The 20,738-nt window shown below is 37.9% G+C and overlaps 1 protein-coding gene and 2 long non-coding RNA genes across 3 annotated transcripts in view; all 3 read right to left on the minus strand.

The window, feature by feature from the left end:
* LOC140337165 (atrial natriuretic peptide receptor 2-like) overlaps positions 1-17,496 on the minus strand; it is a gene marked incomplete at its 5' end in the record, with an annotated part of 32,039 nt that extends 14,543 nt beyond the window's left edge. Inside the window, 6 exons of the mRNA XM_072420737.1 lie at positions 11,456-11,542; positions 12,858-13,002; positions 13,078-13,147; positions 14,226-14,371; positions 16,384-16,486; positions 17,359-17,496. Of these exons, the coding sequence (XP_072276838.1) occupies positions 11,456-11,542; positions 12,858-13,002; positions 13,078-13,147; positions 14,226-14,371; positions 16,384-16,486; positions 17,359-17,496 (689 nt within the window). The remainder of the gene's footprint in view (positions 1-11,455; positions 11,543-12,857; positions 13,003-13,077; positions 13,148-14,225; positions 14,372-16,383; positions 16,487-17,358) is intronic.
* LOC140336186 (uncharacterized) lies at positions 1,809-8,793 on the minus strand. Its single transcript, XR_011921825.1, has 3 exons — positions 8,739-8,793; positions 7,330-7,431; positions 1,809-1,928 (listed from the first exon to the last, which is right to left on the minus strand). It is a non-coding gene; the product is annotated as an uncharacterized lncRNA (long non-coding RNA).
* Positions 9,252-10,740, minus strand: LOC140336185 (uncharacterized). Its single transcript, XR_011921824.1, has 3 exons — positions 10,616-10,740; positions 9,489-9,610; positions 9,252-9,352 (listed from the first exon to the last, which is right to left on the minus strand). It is a non-coding gene; the product is annotated as an uncharacterized lncRNA (long non-coding RNA).
* Positions 17,497-20,738: the final 3,242 nt, after the last annotated feature.

Raw genomic sequence — 20,738 nt, forward strand, 5'->3', positions numbered from 1 at the left:
AATTGACCTTGGACTGTATTGGTAGGGACATTGGTAGACTTTGACTATGACATGACTATGGTAGATTGTGAGCCCCTTTGAGGGACAGCTAGTGACATGATTATGGATTTTGTACAGCGCTGTGTAATATGATGGCGCTATATAAATACTGTGTAAGAATAATAATAAAAATAGAAGCAGGAAAGTTTCCACTGTATATTGGCACCACCTGGTGGTGATATATGTTTAATGCAGAATTCTGTTTAATATCCAGCTGATTTACTAAACTTGTACAGAAATACACTTAGAAAATCACCTAGCTTAGTGAATAAACTAAAGCTAAATATAAAATTATACAGGGAAAAAAAAAAGATTTTAGCCTGCACACGCTAACTTATGAATGAGAGAGTCATGAGAAAATGGACCTAAGACTGGAGAAGAAAAAATAATGTTTGAGAACCTGGATGATACAGCAAACCAGCAATGGATCTGAAAATATTGGCCAACTAATCCCAAATGATTTTTAGGAAATCCAACCCAGAGTTGCTGGATCACCCAGGTTCACCCATTACAGTTCCTCTTCTCTTGTCTTGGAGAGCTTTCATAAATCTGGCCCAACATAGGAGCTGCTATGATGAATGCTTAATTTCCTTTTAAAAATACTGGATCTATGGCTGTCTTTGGTTTAATACTATTTAGAGCATTGAACAAGCTGAAATGTCAAAATCAGAGCTCTTTTTACACATTCTTATTCCATGTCACTGGTTTAAAAAAAAAAGCTAGAGAATCAATAGGATAGTCAGGCAACTAGCATTTCTCAAAGAAAGGCAGCCTACATATTTTTCTTGTGACGGGTTTTTAGCATCTAATCAGAAAAGAACTGAGAATTAAAGAAGCCAATGTATCCATATGATCATTCAACTGAACCATTCTGATATCAAACCTTAAATATTGAGCATGGATGGAACCTTTTGTTAAGTTTGGCTATCAAATGAAAATATTTCAAGTTTAAGAGTTTGCAAAACCAATTAGACTTTTCAAGCAAGCTTTGACTTTTTTTCATAAATATTAACAGTTTTATGTAATGTGGTCCTTAAGAGTTCTTCTTGGGTTCTTCTTTAATAATGTGCCTGCAGTGCTGATAGCAGCCATTGATATTATTTAATAATTGCAATATGATGATTCCAATCACATAACTATGAATCGCCTGTTTCAGGCCAGTAAGAGTTCTGATTTACTTACTGTAAAGAAGACGATCAGTTTTCTGTTTCTCTTGTAAGAGATCCTGTGTCCTCTCAGCTACAATGGCTTCCAAGTGTTTGCTGTACTTCTCCATCTATCATTGTAATACAAGTGGCTGTTAATAACCCATAAACAATTAAAACCCAACAGAAATAAAGTTTTGATTCATAGTTGTTCATATTAAGGAAGGACAGACTGTCTACTGCACTTTCCAGGGTTAGTTTTTTTTAAGCTGGTTACATGCATTTAAATATGTTTGTAACGGTCCTGTGCAATTATCTAAACCAGCGCAGTCCATCTCCAATCAGGGGTCATGATTAGTGGAGGTCAGATAGTTACAATCGTAATTGATTCCGACTTGGATCAGAACTGGTCCAACCTTTGATCACAACTCCGAATCTGAGTTATCTGACATTGGGCCTGATTTATTAAAGCTCTCCAAGACTGATGGTGATAGACTACAAGGAGAACCTGGGGGATCTAACAAACCTGGAATGGATTGAAAACATTCTATCCCAATGACAATGGTCACCATTTTTTTCTAAATTTGGCAATGGATAAAAATGAATTTTGTAAGTTTTCCTTACCAGATTCATCATCATATCCACAGGGCTGACACGGTGAGGATTCATTTTCTCCAAACTTTTTTTAATTTGCTCAAACGATGGTCTTATCATAGCATTGTGTGCCCAACATTTTTTTATCAGCTGATAAAAAAAAAGAAAACAGATATAAAATCATTAAAGTGACATTAAAGTGAGAGTTTTAAAAGGTGCACAAAATTTTTTTTGAGACATTTCACCATTCTGAACATTGCCTTCTTTATTATAGTCTAAAGATAGACTATCATGGGAGAACCTTGGTAATACAGCAAACCTAGATTGGATTTCTTCAAACTTATTTTCTATTAGTTGGCAAATGTTTTCAATCTGTTCCAGGTTTGATGGATCACCCAGGTTCTCATATAATAGTCTATCTTCTCCACTCTTGGAGAGTTTTCATAAATCAGGCCCATTGGGTATATGTTATTATTGGGCAAACATATGTTTTAATAGTTATTTGTAATTCTTATCCTCCCCCCCAGGCTAAAAATTTGTGGCTTTTTGCTATCTTTGTCCCATTTGGGGGATTTCCCTTTTCTTTTCGTTCTGACCAAGGTTCCAACTACTCCCCATTATATCTATCTATATTTTAAAAAGGTTTGAGTTTAGAAGGACTTTCAACTTGTTTCCTTGGGCTTTTGCATACCCGTGGTGCTGTGTGGCTGGGAGCAGCAAATCACACTGCAGATAACCAGATATGCATGCGGCTGTGACCATTTCCATGGCGGGAAACTTCAAAGAACAATGGTTCTTAGTTTATCCCATTCATTTGAATGGGAGAGGTTGGTTCCGTGTTCAAGCCCAATGCAACACACTGTGGCTCACCATGGCTGTAAAATTTCCTATGGGATAATTGTTTTGGAGTGCAACAATACATGTTTAGATGTCATAAATTAATTTGTATTAAACTAGTCAGAGGGGAATGATCTGTATTCCATTTTTATCACACCAAGAACAGCCAACATTCTGACCCAACGTTTAGATGAGGAAGCGGGAAATCCTAAATACCAAGCACTTAAACACCTGTGTGCACAAGACCTAAATGTGATTGTAACCCTTCCACATAAATCTTTTTGTTTACAGATCCTATAAAACATCCAGCAAGTATTGTGCAGAGAGAATATAAATCCCCTCTTGTAATGTTTATTGATGCAGATTACAGAATTGATACTCTTGCCATGTAGCCCTTCTCAGAGCGTGAGCTGTTTATATGAATCCTAATGACCGGCAATATAAATATTACTCTTATAGCACTTTGTGTCTCATGTATTCAGAGAAAGCTCATTAATACCATTTATATTGCAGATAAATACTGTCAATGTCATATGTTTTCCCTGTTCGATCCGCTTTCATGAACATCTTTTCGTGAAATCAGCAATATCGGGGTGCCTTTGTGAGGGTGCACGTTATTTTATTAAAGGTCATGGAAATTAACTCAGAGGAAGGGAATCCCATGCTGACACACAGTATTTTGTATATTCAGGCATTGTATTCACCAGATTCTAGTAAACAAATGTTGAGTGAGTCATGACACAGAAAGATTACTGCAGTTTATAATATACTCCTTGTAATAGTATTGAAATTTAAACATGCCGTGCAAAGACGCCTGGGAGCTCCTATTGTAACTGAGTCATCTTGGAATTTGAAATGTCATTATGGCTTTTTAGGAAGGAAGATCCCATATGGAGGTGACCAGCGTCTATATCTTATGTCATGCTAGCTAGGTTTTTAACATGGGGGAAACCCTTGAAATAACTTTTACTTTTTTAACATTAATACATTATTAATACATTAATAACTTCCCCCAGAGTGACGTCATGATACCAGAACCTGCCCACTCTCCTATTGCAGGTCTAAGCCTTGTGTCCAAAGACACAACCTGCCCACCGCCCTGAGCCTGCAATGTGTACCGGAAACATGGTCCGCAGCTCTGGCCTGGACACCCCCCCCAAGCCGGGTCCTTCTTCTGACCCCGCGGGGGGAGGCACTGACTGGAGCTGTGGCCCACCTGTCAGACGGACCAGGGGTTGGGGACCTCTGGTATAAATGATACCTATATTGCCTTACATCATTACATCACATAAACTGACCTGAGAGGCACAAATTGCTCAAGGAAACCCCCGCAACCACTGGAGCAGGGTATCAAACTCTGGCCCCAGGGGCCAAATCGGCCCCCAATATCCTTTTTTTTGGCCCCCAAAGGAATCCTAAATTTGAACTGGAGCTGGCCCGCCGCTGCATTGAAATAGCACAGCTACTACAATTTCCAGGATCACTTGTGTCTATAGACTAGCGGGCTCTCTGCCTATGTGTGGTCCCACATTGGATTGTTTTATAGATGCAAGTAATGCCAGGAATTTTAGTAGCGGCGCTATTTCAATGAAGAGGGAATTCTAGCCCCGCATTGGCCGCATCTGGAATATCCATCACTCCCATCAGCTGTACTTTTCCTTGCTACTCCAAGGCATGGACTTGAATGGTTGGATTTTCATAAATCATTTATATAAGTGATACATTTCAAGGTTGGCCCACAACTTTGTCTAAGTGTTTAATGTTGGCCCTCTGTGTATTTGAGTTTGACACCCCTGCCCTGGAGGAATCCAAAAGCTGAAGATAAATAAAATACAGGTCTGGGATCAGACCACATTCTTTCACCTGGAGCATCCCTGACTTTTTTGGGCAGTTTTTTAGAAAATTTTTAATTCTGCAACAGGGGAACCTGCAATGCACTATAGTGAGCATATGCATTGCATTGTGGTGCCCAAAAAAAAATAAACTTGGCGCTCTAAAGTGTTTTTACAACCCAAATTTAACACATAGTGATTAAAAACACGATAACACTTATGGGCTGAATTGCACACCTTTGGTACTGCCTCAGGCTATAAGATGAACTCCTCCAAAACGGAGGCCTTACCACTACACATGCCACCCTCACAACTGTTGGCGCTACATGGCAGTTTTTCCTTTTTATGGCGGGACTGCTCCCTAAATTATTTGGGCACTCAAATTACAGCCACATATGGCCAACTGTATGCTTGTAACTTTCCCCCGCTGTTTCACAAGATTTGTAATTACCTGAACAAATAGAAGGGGCATTCTCTGTCTCTTATGGGCCGTATAGCATCTGTGAAGATGATGCTATTACCCAAGCTACTTTATTTATTTGAGACCCTTCCGGCCAGGGTTTCGGTTTTGACCCTGAAAAAGCTACAGGCTGGCTTTTTGAATTTTATTTGGGCATATAGGAGACATAGCCTGTCCAAGACAGTGGTTTGTACACCCAAAGATCTGGGTGGCCTGAGGGCCCCGGATCTTATTAAATACTATATAGCAGCCCACCTTCGATTTCTGCCCGCATGGACCAAATTGTTTTCCTCCAGTGTCTGCCAGGAGATAGAGGAGGCCTGGCTCGCCCCTCTGCACCCCAATGTTATGCTATGGAGTTCTTCACTGCTACTAACAGAGATTTACTCGCACCGATGGTGTTTATGAGGAATATATGGAGAGCTCACAAACTTAAATATGGCCTTTCCGTCCCTGCCTCTGTACTTAACGCTATTATATACACCCCCCTGATACCCGACAGCCTTACCAGATCTATGTGGCTACCCTGGCGAGAGAGAGGGCTTTTTCATATCCAGGATATTTTGCATCCCTTGGAGCGGAGATTATTTACCTTCCCGGAGTTGCAGGAGAAATATGACCTCCCCCGCACCTCCTTTTATGCATACAAATCGGGCATTTTGTCCTCTCTCTTCAGCAATCGCCCAGCTTTTCTCAAAAAACTCCCTTTGAAAGGTTGTGTGCAGCTGGTCCTTATGCTAAGGGCCTTATCTCCTCTATCTACCGTCTTCTTCATGTGTCAACAAGGGAGGCCTCTGGTAAATTTGTTTATATGTGTATGTGGGAAACTGTTTTGGGCCGCACCCTTGATGGGGAGGAGTGGTCTGCCATCTGGGAGGCAGCAAATAAAAGCTCCATTTGTACTCTTTATAAAGAAAATGTATATAAGATTTTATTCCGGTGGTATCACACCCCAGACGTGCTCCATAGGCTGTTCCCAGAGGCTGATCCGAATTGTTGGTGCTGTAGGTCCTACCGCGGGACGCTAGAACACATTTTTTGGTTCTGCCCTATTATACAAAGTTACTGGGATGAGGTTAACCAGCTACTGGGGAAGGTGACCAAAAGCCGATCTATTTTAGATCCTCTACATCAGCGGTCCCCAACCTTTTTGGCCCCAGGGACCGGTTTCACGGAAGGAAATTTCTCTGAGGACCGGGGGGGGGGGGTGCACAGAGAGAAAAGAGAAGACTTACTCTGTCGTCTTCTCTTTTCTCTCTGTGCACCTCTGCTGCTTCAAAGCGATCACATGACATCTGACAGCCAATCGAGCTGCATGTCATGTGCTCGCATTGCTTGTACACAGACTACTGTGTACATTTACCAGCATCTCATACAAACACCGCTGCGGACCACTACCGGTCCGCGGATGGTGGTTGGGTGCCGCTTCGTTTTCAATAATGGATCATGTACTCGCGGCCCACTGAAAACACCGCCGCGGACCGGTAGTGGGCCGCGGCCCGGTGGTTGGGGACCGCTGCTCTACATCACCTGCTAGGGTTGCCCTTAACAGGTCCTACCAAGCTCATATCCAAGCTCACCACACACATCTTGGTAGCGGCCCGTACCCTGATCTCCACTAAGTGGAAGTCTGTCTCCCCTCCATCCTTAGAAGAACTATACGCCCGCATTCAGGATATCCAAATGATGGAATACCTTACTGCCCTGCTCAGGAACACTGTCACTAAATTCGAACAGGTCTGGGAGCCATTGGATGACTATTATGCTCAATTACAGATGTGATGGTCTTATTTTGCTCCCCTCCTTTTGTTTTATAGCAAATCGCCTCAGAATCCCCTTTTCCCTTTTCCTCCCTCCCCATTTTTGATGTTATGTCCTGTATACAGGAATTTACTGGTTTGTCATGTTTATTACTGGAAACCACATTGCATTATTTGCACTCCACTATTGCTATTTTTTCTTGTAGCTTTTATGTATGTATATGTGTATATGTATATATACTTGTTCCTACTTTATGCCTTATGGTTTTGGTAATATGTTGCTAATGCTCAGCAAACAAAAAAACACGATAACATGTTTTGTTACCATCCACACACAGAGTCGTAATACTTTGATTATAAAGTACTGTATAATAGTTATATTAAACATTTTAAAAAACTATATTTCTACATTCTAATACTCTTTACATAAACTTTTTTTAAGGCATATAACAACATTGCAAAATGTATTGTAAATGTATTGCAAATTATTACCAAATGTGCATAACATATCAGAATGATGAGGTATGAATGATGTATTGTGTTTATAATATATGCATAATGCATTTATGTGGTTATTTATCTCCATAATTAATTTATGGTTACCGTGGATTACGAACGCCCTTTCAGTAATTTGTTATCCCGGACACATAGGAAACACTGACCTCTGAGTAATCGGCTGGGTTTGGGCAGTCTTGGTCAGACTTGCCTGCACTTAGCTCAGGTATCGGTGGCCTCCAGGTCACATCTTTCAGATAATCTTCTCCCTATGAAATACCAAGAAAGCAGCACATTGAATCGAATCGAATATCATTTACAACTGTTCAGTGGCTGATGGGTTACATTATTTGAAGGGCAATATCAGGCAAAGAGTGAAACTATCCGGAAAACCCTGCAATTGTAGTAAATCCAAAATTCACCAAAATCTCAACTCTGAGTTATTCACTTAATTCTCAGTAATGTGAATGTCATGCAGCAGTTTACAGCTGCATTTGAAACACTGGCTGGCTGCTCCTATCTGTCAAAATGACAGCAAGAGTTGTCTGTATATGTAACAGCTGTAGAAGTTCCTACTGTCAAAACACTATTTAGATGGTGGAAAATACAATATATCAGAGTGGATATTATGGATCTGTAGCTAAAGGAATTAAAAAAAAAAAACCTATGTACTTGTTTATCTCCTATAAACCCATTGTTTACCCTAACCGGACCTATTTAAATTCTTCATCCCTAAACCCCCACTTCTTTCACCTATTCTTTTCCTGCTATTTTTAGACTTTTTATTTACATTTTTTTGTTTTTGATTTGCTCATTCATTTACTATTGTATTAAAGTGTAACTAAACACATTTTATACCTGTCCCTATTCTGTTGCGGGCACCACCACCTTCTTCTCGTTATTCACTCAATCATCGGCCATCTTGATTGGCTGGGCCAGGATGACCTAACTCCCACACATTCATGCAGGAATTCATTTTGTTCAAGCTGTGGCAGGGGAAGCCAGCATGTGCCACGTATCTCAATAACCAACTCTGAGCTGCACATGTGCAGGTCAGCAAATTTTAATAGGAGAGATGGCAATCAGGCAGGTAAAAATGTTTATAGCAGAAGGGATATCGCCTGTTCCTCTCTGCAATAAAGACCTACCTTATCACAAACTTTTAAAAGTGGAATTTTAACTCCACTTTAGGAGTATTTGAAAAAAATTGCATTATCTTTGTTAATATATATCCAGTGATTATTTCCAAATTTGCAACAGGTCATTGTTTCTGCATAACAGCTGCTGAGATTCATCTGTCAGAATCTGACATTCCCTCAAACATTCCCTGGAGGAAAGCCAATACTGCCATTGAAACACATGGACCTGGAAGATTCCTACCAGGGAATGCTGATTTCCTGTTTTATAAATAGAGCCCTAGTGTTAGCATCTTGCAGCCTATGTAAAGCAAACTTTAGATTAGAGGAGGGACAAGACCAACATTCCTTATTATTATATTACCTGTATATAGACACTAATTTACATGTATAAGTAAATTTTTTTAAGTTGTTTTTAAAAGACATAAAGTAGAACTTACTGGAAAGAGTTCACACCTGCTGGCAATTTCAACTAGTATGATGGCATAGCTGAAAGAAAAATAATACAGTTTTTGTTGTTTTTTTATGAATCAATATATTACAAATCTTCATGTGTGATTTCCAATCCGTTCTACATGGCATATGGGAACTGTGATTGTTTGGAACAAAATTGGTGAAAGCAAAAAGCAACAGTTTTTGTCCTGGCCAAACGTAGATTTCTAAAACATATTCTTTACTAAATTGCAGTAAAATACTGCAATTTAAAAAAATACCTTGTTATTTAAACTAGTATACAATATTAAGTACCTTAGATCAAACAGTATCTGGCTACCAATTATTATTGTATTTAGTTCATTGGCTTTAATCAGCAGTGATCATAAGAATTTCTGTTGCCAGTTAAAAACCTCAGGAATCAAGAACAATAAATAAGCAATGGCAGTTTCCATTTTTGTCTCATAACAGTTTTTCTGTTACCTGTAAACATCCCCAGCAGGTGTGGGCCCTACACAGGTGCTGTTACTCTGGATGACCTCTGGGGGGTAGTAGATGTGTGCTTGCTTTTTCTCTATCAACTCTTTGAACTCATCTCTTCTATAGACCATCAGCCCATAATCTGCAAAAGAGTACATTATATTGGTTTAATTAACATTTGTTTAAATATATATTAATTTTACGAAATACATATACAGTTATATCTGTACCCTTAATTATTCAATAATAAAATTATTTTGCAGGTTTTAGAATCCTACCTGAAATCTTGCAGACCCATCTATCATCTATGATGCAGTTGCGGGAGATCAGCCTTCCATGGAAGATTTTGTGGTGGTGAAGATATGACATTCCTCGGGCAATGTCTGTAGCGAAGGAAAGTCTGCAACATGACATAAATAATTTTTTACCATGCAAGTTTGTGCAATTACATTGGAAATTCTGGAAGATTTAAAAAAAATCATTCCAATGAAAATCTTATATGTCAATAGGTCAATTAATCCAGCTGTTCTTTTATATACAAATGTAAATTTACAAATTACCAGGATTGAGAAATTTTGGTTTTGCTTTCACAACAACCTCCTGAATGCAGATCAAAGATCTCATAACATTTGTGAGCACTCTGTTGAAGTAAACAGATATTTCATTCTGATGATTTGTGAAGCTAATAGGCAAAGTATTGTCACAAAGGCATAGAGAGCCGGGCACAGTGCCACAAAATTTGTCAGCTCCCCAAAACACATAGGACCTGATCTATTAACGCTCTTCAGGACTGGGGAAGATAGACTATTATGGGAGAACTGAGATGATCCAACAAACCTGGAATGGATTTCTTCAAAGTCATCTGATATTAGTTGGCAAATGTTTTCAATCCTGGGCCAGATCGATTCCAGGTTTGCTGGATCACCCAGGATCTCCCATGATAGTGTATCTTCGCCAGTCTTGGATAGCTTTAATAAATCAGGCACTTTGGAATTGTGTGTACATTGATGGGATTTTAAGTTTCCTTTTATATTACAAAGGTTGGGTTAAATATTTCTTCATATTACAATCTCTTTAAACTCACATGACCAAGATGAAGACCATGCACCACATTAAAGATAGTTCATTACTTCTGGTATTGAGCCTACAATTTTTTTTGGCCAAAGATTCTGGATTTGCAAACTTGTAAGATTTACTACAAACCCATGCTGGGTTTTTTTCCCCAAGATCTGATACAGCTGTACATGAGATTGAATATTGGGCCATGAATATTTCTTTGATTTCATGGAAGAGAGTGTAGATTTTCCAAACTTGCATTTATGGTATGTGACATGTTAGATACACAATGCACCTTGTGGTATGTAATAAAGACATTGATACTTTCATAAAGGCAGGGAAAGCTTACCGGAAACCCCAATTTAGGGGAATTTCATCATTTAAGAGGACATCAGCCAGGCTGCCCTTGGGGCAATACTCTGTTATGATGAAAATGTTTCCTTCTGTTGATCCTCCAATGAATTTACAGATATTCTGATGATCCAACGTTCTGCAAAATCAATATAATTAGGTCATTAGGAAAGTTTTCAGATCCTCTAACCCAAACTGACAAAATATTAAAGCTGACTACCAAAAGCATGAAAACATAAGAAATGGACCATCTCATATAGGAACTACTACCTACATAAAATAAATAAAGTATTAAGCTATTTAGTGAGTTTTAACTATTAAAACTCAAAACTTTTTGCAAATTGACGTAGGTACTGTGGAGACATTAATCATCAAAGATCCCGATCACAATGACTCCAAAGTTTTAATGAATGAAGCCCAATTTCTCCACATTCTTCTTTCTTCTCGCTCTTCTGGTAAGGGTCCTCTCCTCCTCCTATGTCACTGCCTGTATCTGTCATTTGCAACCTCTATGTACAGCGCTGTGTAATATGTTGGTGCTATATACCTCCTGTTTAATATTAATAATAAGTAATAAAGTGCAAAGCCTAACAAGTAAAGTGACACTAAATATTTGGAGTGCCTAATTTTAGCCATAGGCACCTAAAAGGCCTGACACCACCCAACTTACACAAAAATTCTGTGTCCTGTCAATCAATAATAAGAGCAAAGTGAATCTCCGGCAGCTCAACAGGTATTTGTCTGTACATGCAGAATCTTTGAAGGGATAATATATAGAAATGTATTGAAGGGATGCATTACATTTGTGGTTTTTTTGTACACTTTAAGGCAAACTCACCTGACAAGCTGAACTTCTTTTCTGATTGTTTTAGTAATGGTAAAGTTCTTCTTGAATATTCTTTTTACTGATACTTCCCGTCCATCACTGGAAGATTAGACAAAAGTATGTTATGGCAGTAGTTTGCAATTGTACCTTACATTATATATTTTGTTTTTGGAGAACAATAGCTAAAGATTGCACCACTGGCCCCTTAATGCACAACTCTATAAAATGTAACTGCTGTATTATGCCATAGCTTTATCCAATCTTATCTGCCTTACATGTCTATCCATTGGTTCTTTGTAGCTATGTCAGCCCATACATAAATTAATAGTTTGCAATTTTTGTTTCTGTCGAAGGCTTGGACCACCATACAGGACATTAGGCTAAGTGAGGCAGTACGAAGTCCAAATGTTTCAAACAATTGCACCATTAGCTTGTTCAGAGGTCTGTACAATTATATAATTTTTCAAATGAAAATGAAAGCATGCAGTCTGCAGCATGCAAAATTTCTATCATTAGTTTTTGCTAAAAAAAAAATCTACATGGCACAAAGAACAAGGTTTGCACAAAATGTGGATATCAGTCAGAGATGCTTAGGACTATGTCTAAATACAACCCTGATTTTAGGAAAACTTAGGGAAAATATATTATTACCGTTGTCCAAAAAAACGAAATATAAGTTTTTACATTTTTACTGATTTTACTGAGATCTGGATCCCTGATTTGGGATGGTCAGAATAGCTCTCTTTTTAAGGTACTTGAAACCAGCTGAGAATTTCCTATACATTCATAGTTACAACTAAGAACTCCCTGAACTCTAAGGGAATAGGGATGCTAAATATAAATTAGTTAATCTCTAAAACCAGGAAATAATTAGACTCCTGTTTCTAAAGCAGTGGTATGGCCTTACTGCACTCATTATATCCTGCTTGCCCTGAACCTTTGTAGCAATTTAAACAGCATTGATTTCAATTAAAAAAATAAAAGAAATACAAAACTACAGAAAGCACTTTGTTGTGCACCACAGGCTCTACATCGCTGCTTGCTTGTTATAAATGCCATAATAATGTAGGCCCTGAGTAGAGTGAACATTGCATAAAATAGAGTCAAATAGCGGGAGAAAGGTATTCCCTTTCTTCACTATAAATTGGTTTTATATTGTCTATGCTCAGTTTACTTTAAGGTCAAAGGGAGTCAGTAGGAGCCATTCTGTTTCAATACCCATCACCACCAATAACAAGGAAGAGTGATCATACTCTCTTTCTAATTAATCATAGTTATATCACTAGTGTAGATTGTCAGATTAGATTTTTTTTTAACAAAAAAGGACATGGTTTCTTCAAATGACATTGGATAAGTTCATATGTCATAAACTTTTCTTAGTTCTTCATGTATATTAATAATTGTATTTACTCACTAGATCCCCGTCTGGATGAAATTTTCGGTAGGTGAGCCACATATGAATACCGTATTTGCCAGTGACTCCTGCTTTTGTCCCAACTTTGTGTTAATATTCTGTTTCAAGCTGATGGCGCTGCCCAATTCATTCCAGAAATCATCTCCTATGGAATATCATCATGGTTATACACACATAGAGATACCAGGCTATTAGAAATACCTAAGGCAATACAACGTACCAGGTACGTCTTTCACGGTGAGGATCCAGCTCTCGTCCCAGAGCATCTTCTGCTTCTGGTACTGGAGCCACTACAATAAGATTGATAGAAATAATTAATCCTATGATTTATGTAAAAGCTTGGGTATTGATGTAGAAATGGGTAAGCTTGAGGAAGAACAAAACTCAATGCATATGTATTTGGCACATTAGTGGAATAAACTGGGTTAAGGGTGATTGAGGAACATAGGCAGACCTTTACACTACTATATCAATACAGCTGGCACTAGAAATAGCGGAAATGCTGTACCATGAGCCCTAAACTGTTTTCAATAAATAGATTCCCTACCAAAATAATTGGGTCATGCATAAGGATCGGTGTAAGGTAAAGGGCCGTCATCCACTAGTTACAACTGTTCTGGTGACAACTGTGTAGGCATTTTCACCATAGTTTCAGAGCATTTCTGATGCATCTCCAGGACAGCAGTAGATTGGAGATCTGTCTAATAGAGTCCTGACATTAAAATTTTCTACTCTTTCTAAACTTTAAAAAAGTGTAGGCTATAGATAGAATTTATTACTTTTTAACAGGCTTTGGGTTTGTGTTGATTGCGTCATTTTAACCTCCGTTTCAGAAACATATTGGGCCATACAGAGTTCAGTGATGGCCTGCAATGGACCTCCTTCTGTCCTGCAATACCCCAGATTTGTACAGAAATGCAAAACCCATGTATAGTTATCAAAAGTCTATACCTAAGGCCAGCCTTTTAATCAGTTCACTCAAAAACTTTATGAAATTTTAAAGTGTGTGCAAAAATCTCCCCCCCGGATGCATCCAAGAATATAAAAAGGAAGAAAGTCTTTGAAAAAATATGCCAGAATATGGACACATATCTGTAAAGTACCCAGTGGCTTAGGTTCCAGCACAAGTTAAACATCCTACAATAGATAACTGCAGAAATGTAAACTTTGTACACAGCCCAACCCCAATCAAACCTTTAACTTCCATCATATAACCGTTTACCATCCTCATTTAAACAGCAATACAAAGTTAACAGAATCTCTTCCCTGCTTTATTAAAAAAAAAACATTTTGGGGGTAGTTGAGCTATAACAACTGTTCTTGGGCACACAAAGCATTCATGGTGATTGTATGACAACACATCCATACCACAATAGCACAGATGAATCCGCTGCAGAATAGAGTTAGTGGAAGCACTATAGCGATCTTCACTGAGGTTGGCATTGGACAGGGACCGCAGTCTGCTGGACACAGGGCACAGTTTTCATCTGGACTGCAGACATCATCACCGCATACTATACAAAGCAAGGGACAAAATACAGACATCATTTCCACAATTTATATTTATATTCCACAGTTATATTATATAACTGTACGATAATCATTGAGGTTTTACAAACTGGGGCAGTCAGAAGTCTTAATGCAACTATATAATAAATAAATAAATAGTGATAGTGAATCAGATCATGTTTTACTGAAATAAACAACACCTCTCCACTAATCAACACTATCTGCAAGTGGCCTGCTAGGGAAATTACTGATTTAGAGCAAGATCAATCCAAAAAGCACAACTGGAAGAGGTGGTAGAACCTTAGGTGCCTACTAGTGTAAAGTTCATAGGAGAGACACTATATTTATCAAATGTATGGACTTTGTTGGAGCAGTTCACATAAAATTTAATTAATTTATCGCTATAGGATTCTGGATGGTCTCCTATGTTTTTCACACTAATCTTGTTGCAGTGACTGGCAGATTTAAACATCATATGATCTTCAGTTCTCAGAACTTCAGGTAGACCCGACCCGAAAAACACGGGATTCGACGGTGCGAATTTGGCGCTCCAAATTCCGGAATCTGGAAGCCCACTTTAACAAGGTGACTCCCAGATGTCCAACCATGGGAAATAAAAGTACAGGGGTACATAATACCCCTTACTGGTTCCCTGAAAGGTTAAAATATAAGTGCAAATATTGTAGAAGCTCTACACTGTCCCGAAAAAAACCCTCATTTTCCCCTCATTGACTTCAATGGTGTTCGAATTCAACATTCGATCGCCCGAACAATATTGGCCTATTCGATCGAATAGCTGTCTGATTGAATAGTGATATATTCGACCAACACCAGTCAGAACCAGAATTTTTTTATTGTGTGACCAATGTAAACTAATCATACAAATTATAAATATTAAGATGGTATTTGGACCCTTTGCAACAGCTTTTCTCTTTTTTTTACTATGAGGGAACCCTAAATAACTTTCAGGTTTAGGGAAATCCTTCTATAATTACTATATCCACAGCTCTCAAGGTATTGTCCTGGTCGTCATTGAGAAGAATACTTCTTACATTGCTGGCCAGAATGTCACCCTTACAGAGAACCAAAAAGTTATTTGGTGTCAGTTTAAGTGACCTGAGAGGTACAACTTGCTTTTTGCTCCAGGAACCCCTAACAAGCTTCCACAAAACCCTGGTTGGGAAACATTGCTCTACAAGGTGTTCTTGGCACTTACTTCTGTTTTCTGAAGTTAGAAGCAAGAGCGCATAGATGGTTTTGGGTGGCCTTAGTCATTCACCTCCCCAGCTGTACATTTCTGTCTGGATTTCTATGTCTAAAAGCGGTACATTTATAATATTATTTTACAGTATATTATATTAGTATGAGTATAATAAAGTTTGAAACACAAAATCATTTAAAAATAATAAATTAAATAAATAAAAAAAATTAATTAAAACATTTAAAAATAAATAAATAAATATTATACTGTATAAAGTATATGTGTAGTAATATACATATATTATACTGTAAAATAAATGTTCATGAAAATAATGTACTGCTTTCACACATATAAATCCAATGTATTGCATTCAATACAGTTATTTTGTATTGGATGCAATACAAATGGATTTTGAATTTCCCGCCATGCCCCAAACAGAACGCCCGCATGCACCGACGTCACCGGGAACTCCCCCATTGACTCATCGTCCGAACGACCGTCCTGGAGGATCCATGGATGATGGACGATGAACGATCAAAATGGAAGTGAAGGGACCGGGGTGCCACTCCATTGTTCTCCAGTTCTCCTCTCTATAGAGCAGAACGCCGCTGTATGTACAGCTCTCGTTCATTCATCGTGCAGTTGTTAGTCGTTGAATAAGATTGTGAAAGATCTTTTCCAAGACAATTATTGCACCTGTGTACATATTCTAAGAATGAACAATAAATAAGAGGTAACACACATTTTTTTGGTAGTGGGTGTTACTAGTCTCGAGGAAATGATAAAACACCAACTGAGAAAATAAAAACAAGATACCTTTATCGCTCAGTACTGTGGAGGTTGCTTCTAAAGCTGCCTGATAACTCCCAATCTTGATATGAGCAATTAATGAGGTCACACCAAGGTTGATGAGAACAACCTGAAAGAACAAAGAACAGACAACCAACACATTGTAAGACAAAAGGAAGCCAATGTTATCATAGACCATTGAAGCTGCCTGAACCCGGGAACTCAAACCTATTATAACATCTGTATTTTAGACATCTCTGCAGTATTACTGCTTGGGTAGCTTCCAGAAATTTTGATTTTGAAAGAACAGTCCTTCATTTGGTTTTATTACATCTGACCTTCTCATGGCTATTTCTGGCCATTCAGGTTTACCCAAAAAGCACACCCTAGTGCCCCCCCACCCCCAGCCACCTCCAGGCTTGCACTGTTTCAGAGCTCTTTGGGGCACCCCTGCCTGTTCTCTGCCATTGCATAGTTAGTTGATGTCCTGCACACAGGAAAGCACCATTAGGAGAGGCCAGGGACCAATGTGACATTGTGAGTGCAATATTAGGAATGGTAACCCTCTCATTACTATGGCTATGGCTGGGAACCCCCCAGCTCAGGAGCATCTATGTATATATGTGTTTGCTATGCCCAGAAATGGGCCTGGTCCTTCTTTCTCAATAAATTGCCTCTATTTTAGGTCTATAAGTCTATACAAATGACCAAAAAAGAGAGGTCAATCAATTAGAGAACATACAATCTCTGGTGCAAGAAAATTACTCTGCATCAGGCATAAATAACAGAAGGTTTTTCATATTGGAATGGTCAATGAAGAGGCAGAAAACCTGGAAGAGATTGGTTGAAGACTAAAGTTCGAGTAGATAGAGTAGGAATGGCAGTAAAGGAGTGGTCCACCATGTATGGTAAGTGTCATATTGTGCACATATGCCATGCAAAAGATGTTTTGGCTTTAGATACATTTTAAATGTTTAGATTTATCTAAATAGGTAATTGTACCTTACTTGTCCAGTTCAGCTGCGACATTTTGCCTGCTTGGGAAATGGTGTGAGTAACAATTTTACCATCATCTGGGATCCATGGGCCACAAATCCCACGTTGTTTCTGGAAAGAAACACAAGGTGTTATTTGTGTATTTTGTCACAGAGTCTGATCTATTAAAGCTCTCCTAAGCTGGGTAGAATACACTTTCATCAGTGAACCTGGGTGATCCAGCAAACCTGGAATGGAATTCTTAAAAGTAATTGCCATTTGTTAGCAAATGTTTTGAATCCTGGACCTGATTCATTTCAGGTTTGCTGGATCACCTAGGTTCATTGATGAAAGTGTATCTCCTCCAGCCTTGGAGAACTTTAATAAATCAGGCCTGTACAATCAACTTACCCTTACCCACATTCTGGCTCTTTTGCTATTCTTTGAATGCAGATTTCACAATCAGGAAATACCCTGCTTCAAAAAAGAAAAAATGCACAGCAGCATTTTTACAACAAGTCAGCATTCTCTAATTAGTTTATGTGCCCCCGCAACTCAGGCTTACATGTCTGTGCAGATCTTTGCAGAATTCCGGAAACAATTAGAGAGACTTCTATGCTATCTTATAGCCCATACAAGTGACACGGGAATGCCCCAGGGTATTTTCTACAAGCTTTTATCATGTCAGGCTAAAATGCACATGTTACAGTACGCTAGGCTTAGTCATCTCTAAAACAAAAAAAATTTAAAAAAGGGTTCTTGCCTCTCTATCTTAGAAGAGTACTAGAAAAATCTTCTATTCTGGATTGTATGCTCCGAACAAATGTAGGTATAGTATTTACTATGTGAATCTTTACAAATGCTAATATATATGTTATTCTTATATATATATATATATATATATATATATATATAATCTTCATTTTTACATGCAGACTAAGATGTCTAGCACAAGTCACTAGTGCTACAACAGTCACATTTTATTTGCATGTTTGAATATTAATGTTCTCTCTGTCTCTGAGACTTTGGGGTTATTTCAAAAAAGGAATATAGGTTGCTAAAAGAATTTTTTTGTATGTGATTAGTTATACAATTGCAAAATGAATTATCACCGTTTTCACAAAGCTATGTAAACTATCCGTGGCAAGGTGAACAATAAAGTAAAAGTAAAAAACAATAAATAGTATTTAATGGTGCTTAGGATCTAAGTGTAATATGCAATGGTAGAGATATCCCAATATATGGTCCAATATAAAAAAAGTAAAATGCACATGAAATGTATTGTAGGGAGGGCCGCCTCTACCATTAAAGAGTATATGTATATAATACAAAAGTACAATATTTTATTAAAAAATAGTTAAGTAAATTCTATAGTAAATAGTAAAGTATAGTAGTAAAAAACAGTAATGTAAAGCTATTGAAAATATCAGTTGGATTTTTTTTTATAAAAAAGGACTGACATGAAAGTCTTCTTGTGTTTAAATCTCCCTATGTGATATTTCTTTACCAAGAAATTCAATGCAGTTATTATTTACAATTAACCATATTAAATCTGTCCAATTCAAATATCTGTTTCTTAAGATCGACATAGCTGAGATAATGAACAATATAACAATATATGTATAACTAACAGCATGAAAGTTGTACCATACCAGGTAAACATAATGTTATTGCCCATTGTTGGTACCATCATCCCTATTTAATGTACAGCGCTGCACAATATGTTGGCACTATACAAATCCTGTTTATTATTAATAATAATAATATTATTAATAATAATAATAATAATAATAATAACACCATTATTAATTCAGCTATGTCTTTCTGACGAAGTTGTCACTTATCCATGAAATGCATACCAGTTCCCATTCATTATAAAGAATTGTATTTATTGACTGTTGTGCATATCTTGCTGAATCCTTGATAGCCTGTTTTTTTTTTTTTTTTGGAAATAGTCCCCTCAGTTCCTCTTGAATCACTCTTTTGCATTGTGGTAATACGTGCATTGAACTTACATTGTAATGCACCACAATACATTGCAATGCACATACTTCCTATACCAGTTTTTTTCAACCAGGGTTTCTCCAAACGTTGCAACGGGTTCCTTGAGCAATGGGCAATTTGTGAATCTCAGGTAAGTTTTACAAATTCCAATGATCTTTTTGGCTATCTGTAAGGGTGATATTCATCCCAGTGGCCAGCAATGTAAATGGAATTGTTCCTACTGACCACCTCAATAATTTACAGTGAGCTGTGAATTTAGTAATTATAACAGGGGTTGCCTGATGATCAGAAAGTTTTTTCAAGAGTTCCCCCATGTTGAAAAGATGGAGAAACACTGTGCTAAAATGTATTGGCAGCCTGATTACAATTAAAAGAATGTTTTAGCACAACCTTTGGTCAAACATAACAGAATATCAATAAAATTGCTGCACAGTAAAGTAAATGGGCCTGAAAACCCTGAAATAGTTTCTAGCCAGTAACCTGCTCTCTCCCCTCAGGCCCCTTTACTAGTTTTAATTTTGTACATTATATATAAATACCACAAACGTATCTAGTTGTACTGACCATAAATGCCAAGGGGCAGGAGTGGATATTTGCATGGTAGATACAGCAATTTTCTTCCGTAGCGTACTTCCAGTCTGAGGGACACTCAAATTCTTCACAGAACTTTTTTGCTTCACTGGCATTACTAGAACAAAAGCCACAAAATATGAGAACAGTTAAACTGTAATATTAGTTGGGCTCCAGCAACCGGAATGGATCTTATTACCCTCCCATACTGCGCTAGACTCATCGGAGCAAAATTTGGCTGGTTGTCACGTCGTGAAAGTTGTTCTTCTTTTAGGCAATATAGCAATGAACGAACGCAAAACAAATATGTAACAAAACATGAAAACAGATCAAGTAACTTACCTGAATTTCAGAATCTTTTGACTGACTGCTTTCTGATAGAAACTATCAGGTACGGACACTGTGTAGGAGACATTAAATTCATGTCCGGCAAAAACTTTTTCAGGAGGACGATCAATCCAGGCCATTTCCAGACCTAATACGAGAAAACAGTGACCAACATGTAACCAGAGGAAACACCACAATACAGCCTGTGTTTGCAGGAAAGATATATTCCTAAAGAATTATCTATTGTGGGGTTTATGTAAGAAGAATCTGCAAACGGGAAAACTTCTTGTTGCCCATAGGAACCATTTAATATTTTGCTTTTTTCCATCTAAATCATGATTTAATAGTTTCTCAAATATAGAAGAAGATGGATGAATTACCATTCCTGTATACACCCCTCTGTAATACAAGGCTTAACTGCTAGTTTTGCCTAGGGGATGTTGATTAAAGTATTATTCTTCCCTTACTTCATACCAACCCCGCAGCCAGTGCTCTTTTCCTATGTC

The sequence above is a fragment of the Pyxicephalus adspersus genome, chromosome 8, assembly GCF_032062135.1.
Source record: "Pyxicephalus adspersus chromosome 8, UCB_Pads_2.0, whole genome shotgun sequence".
Classification (NCBI taxonomy): domain Eukaryota; kingdom Metazoa; phylum Chordata; class Amphibia; order Anura; family Pyxicephalidae; genus Pyxicephalus; species Pyxicephalus adspersus.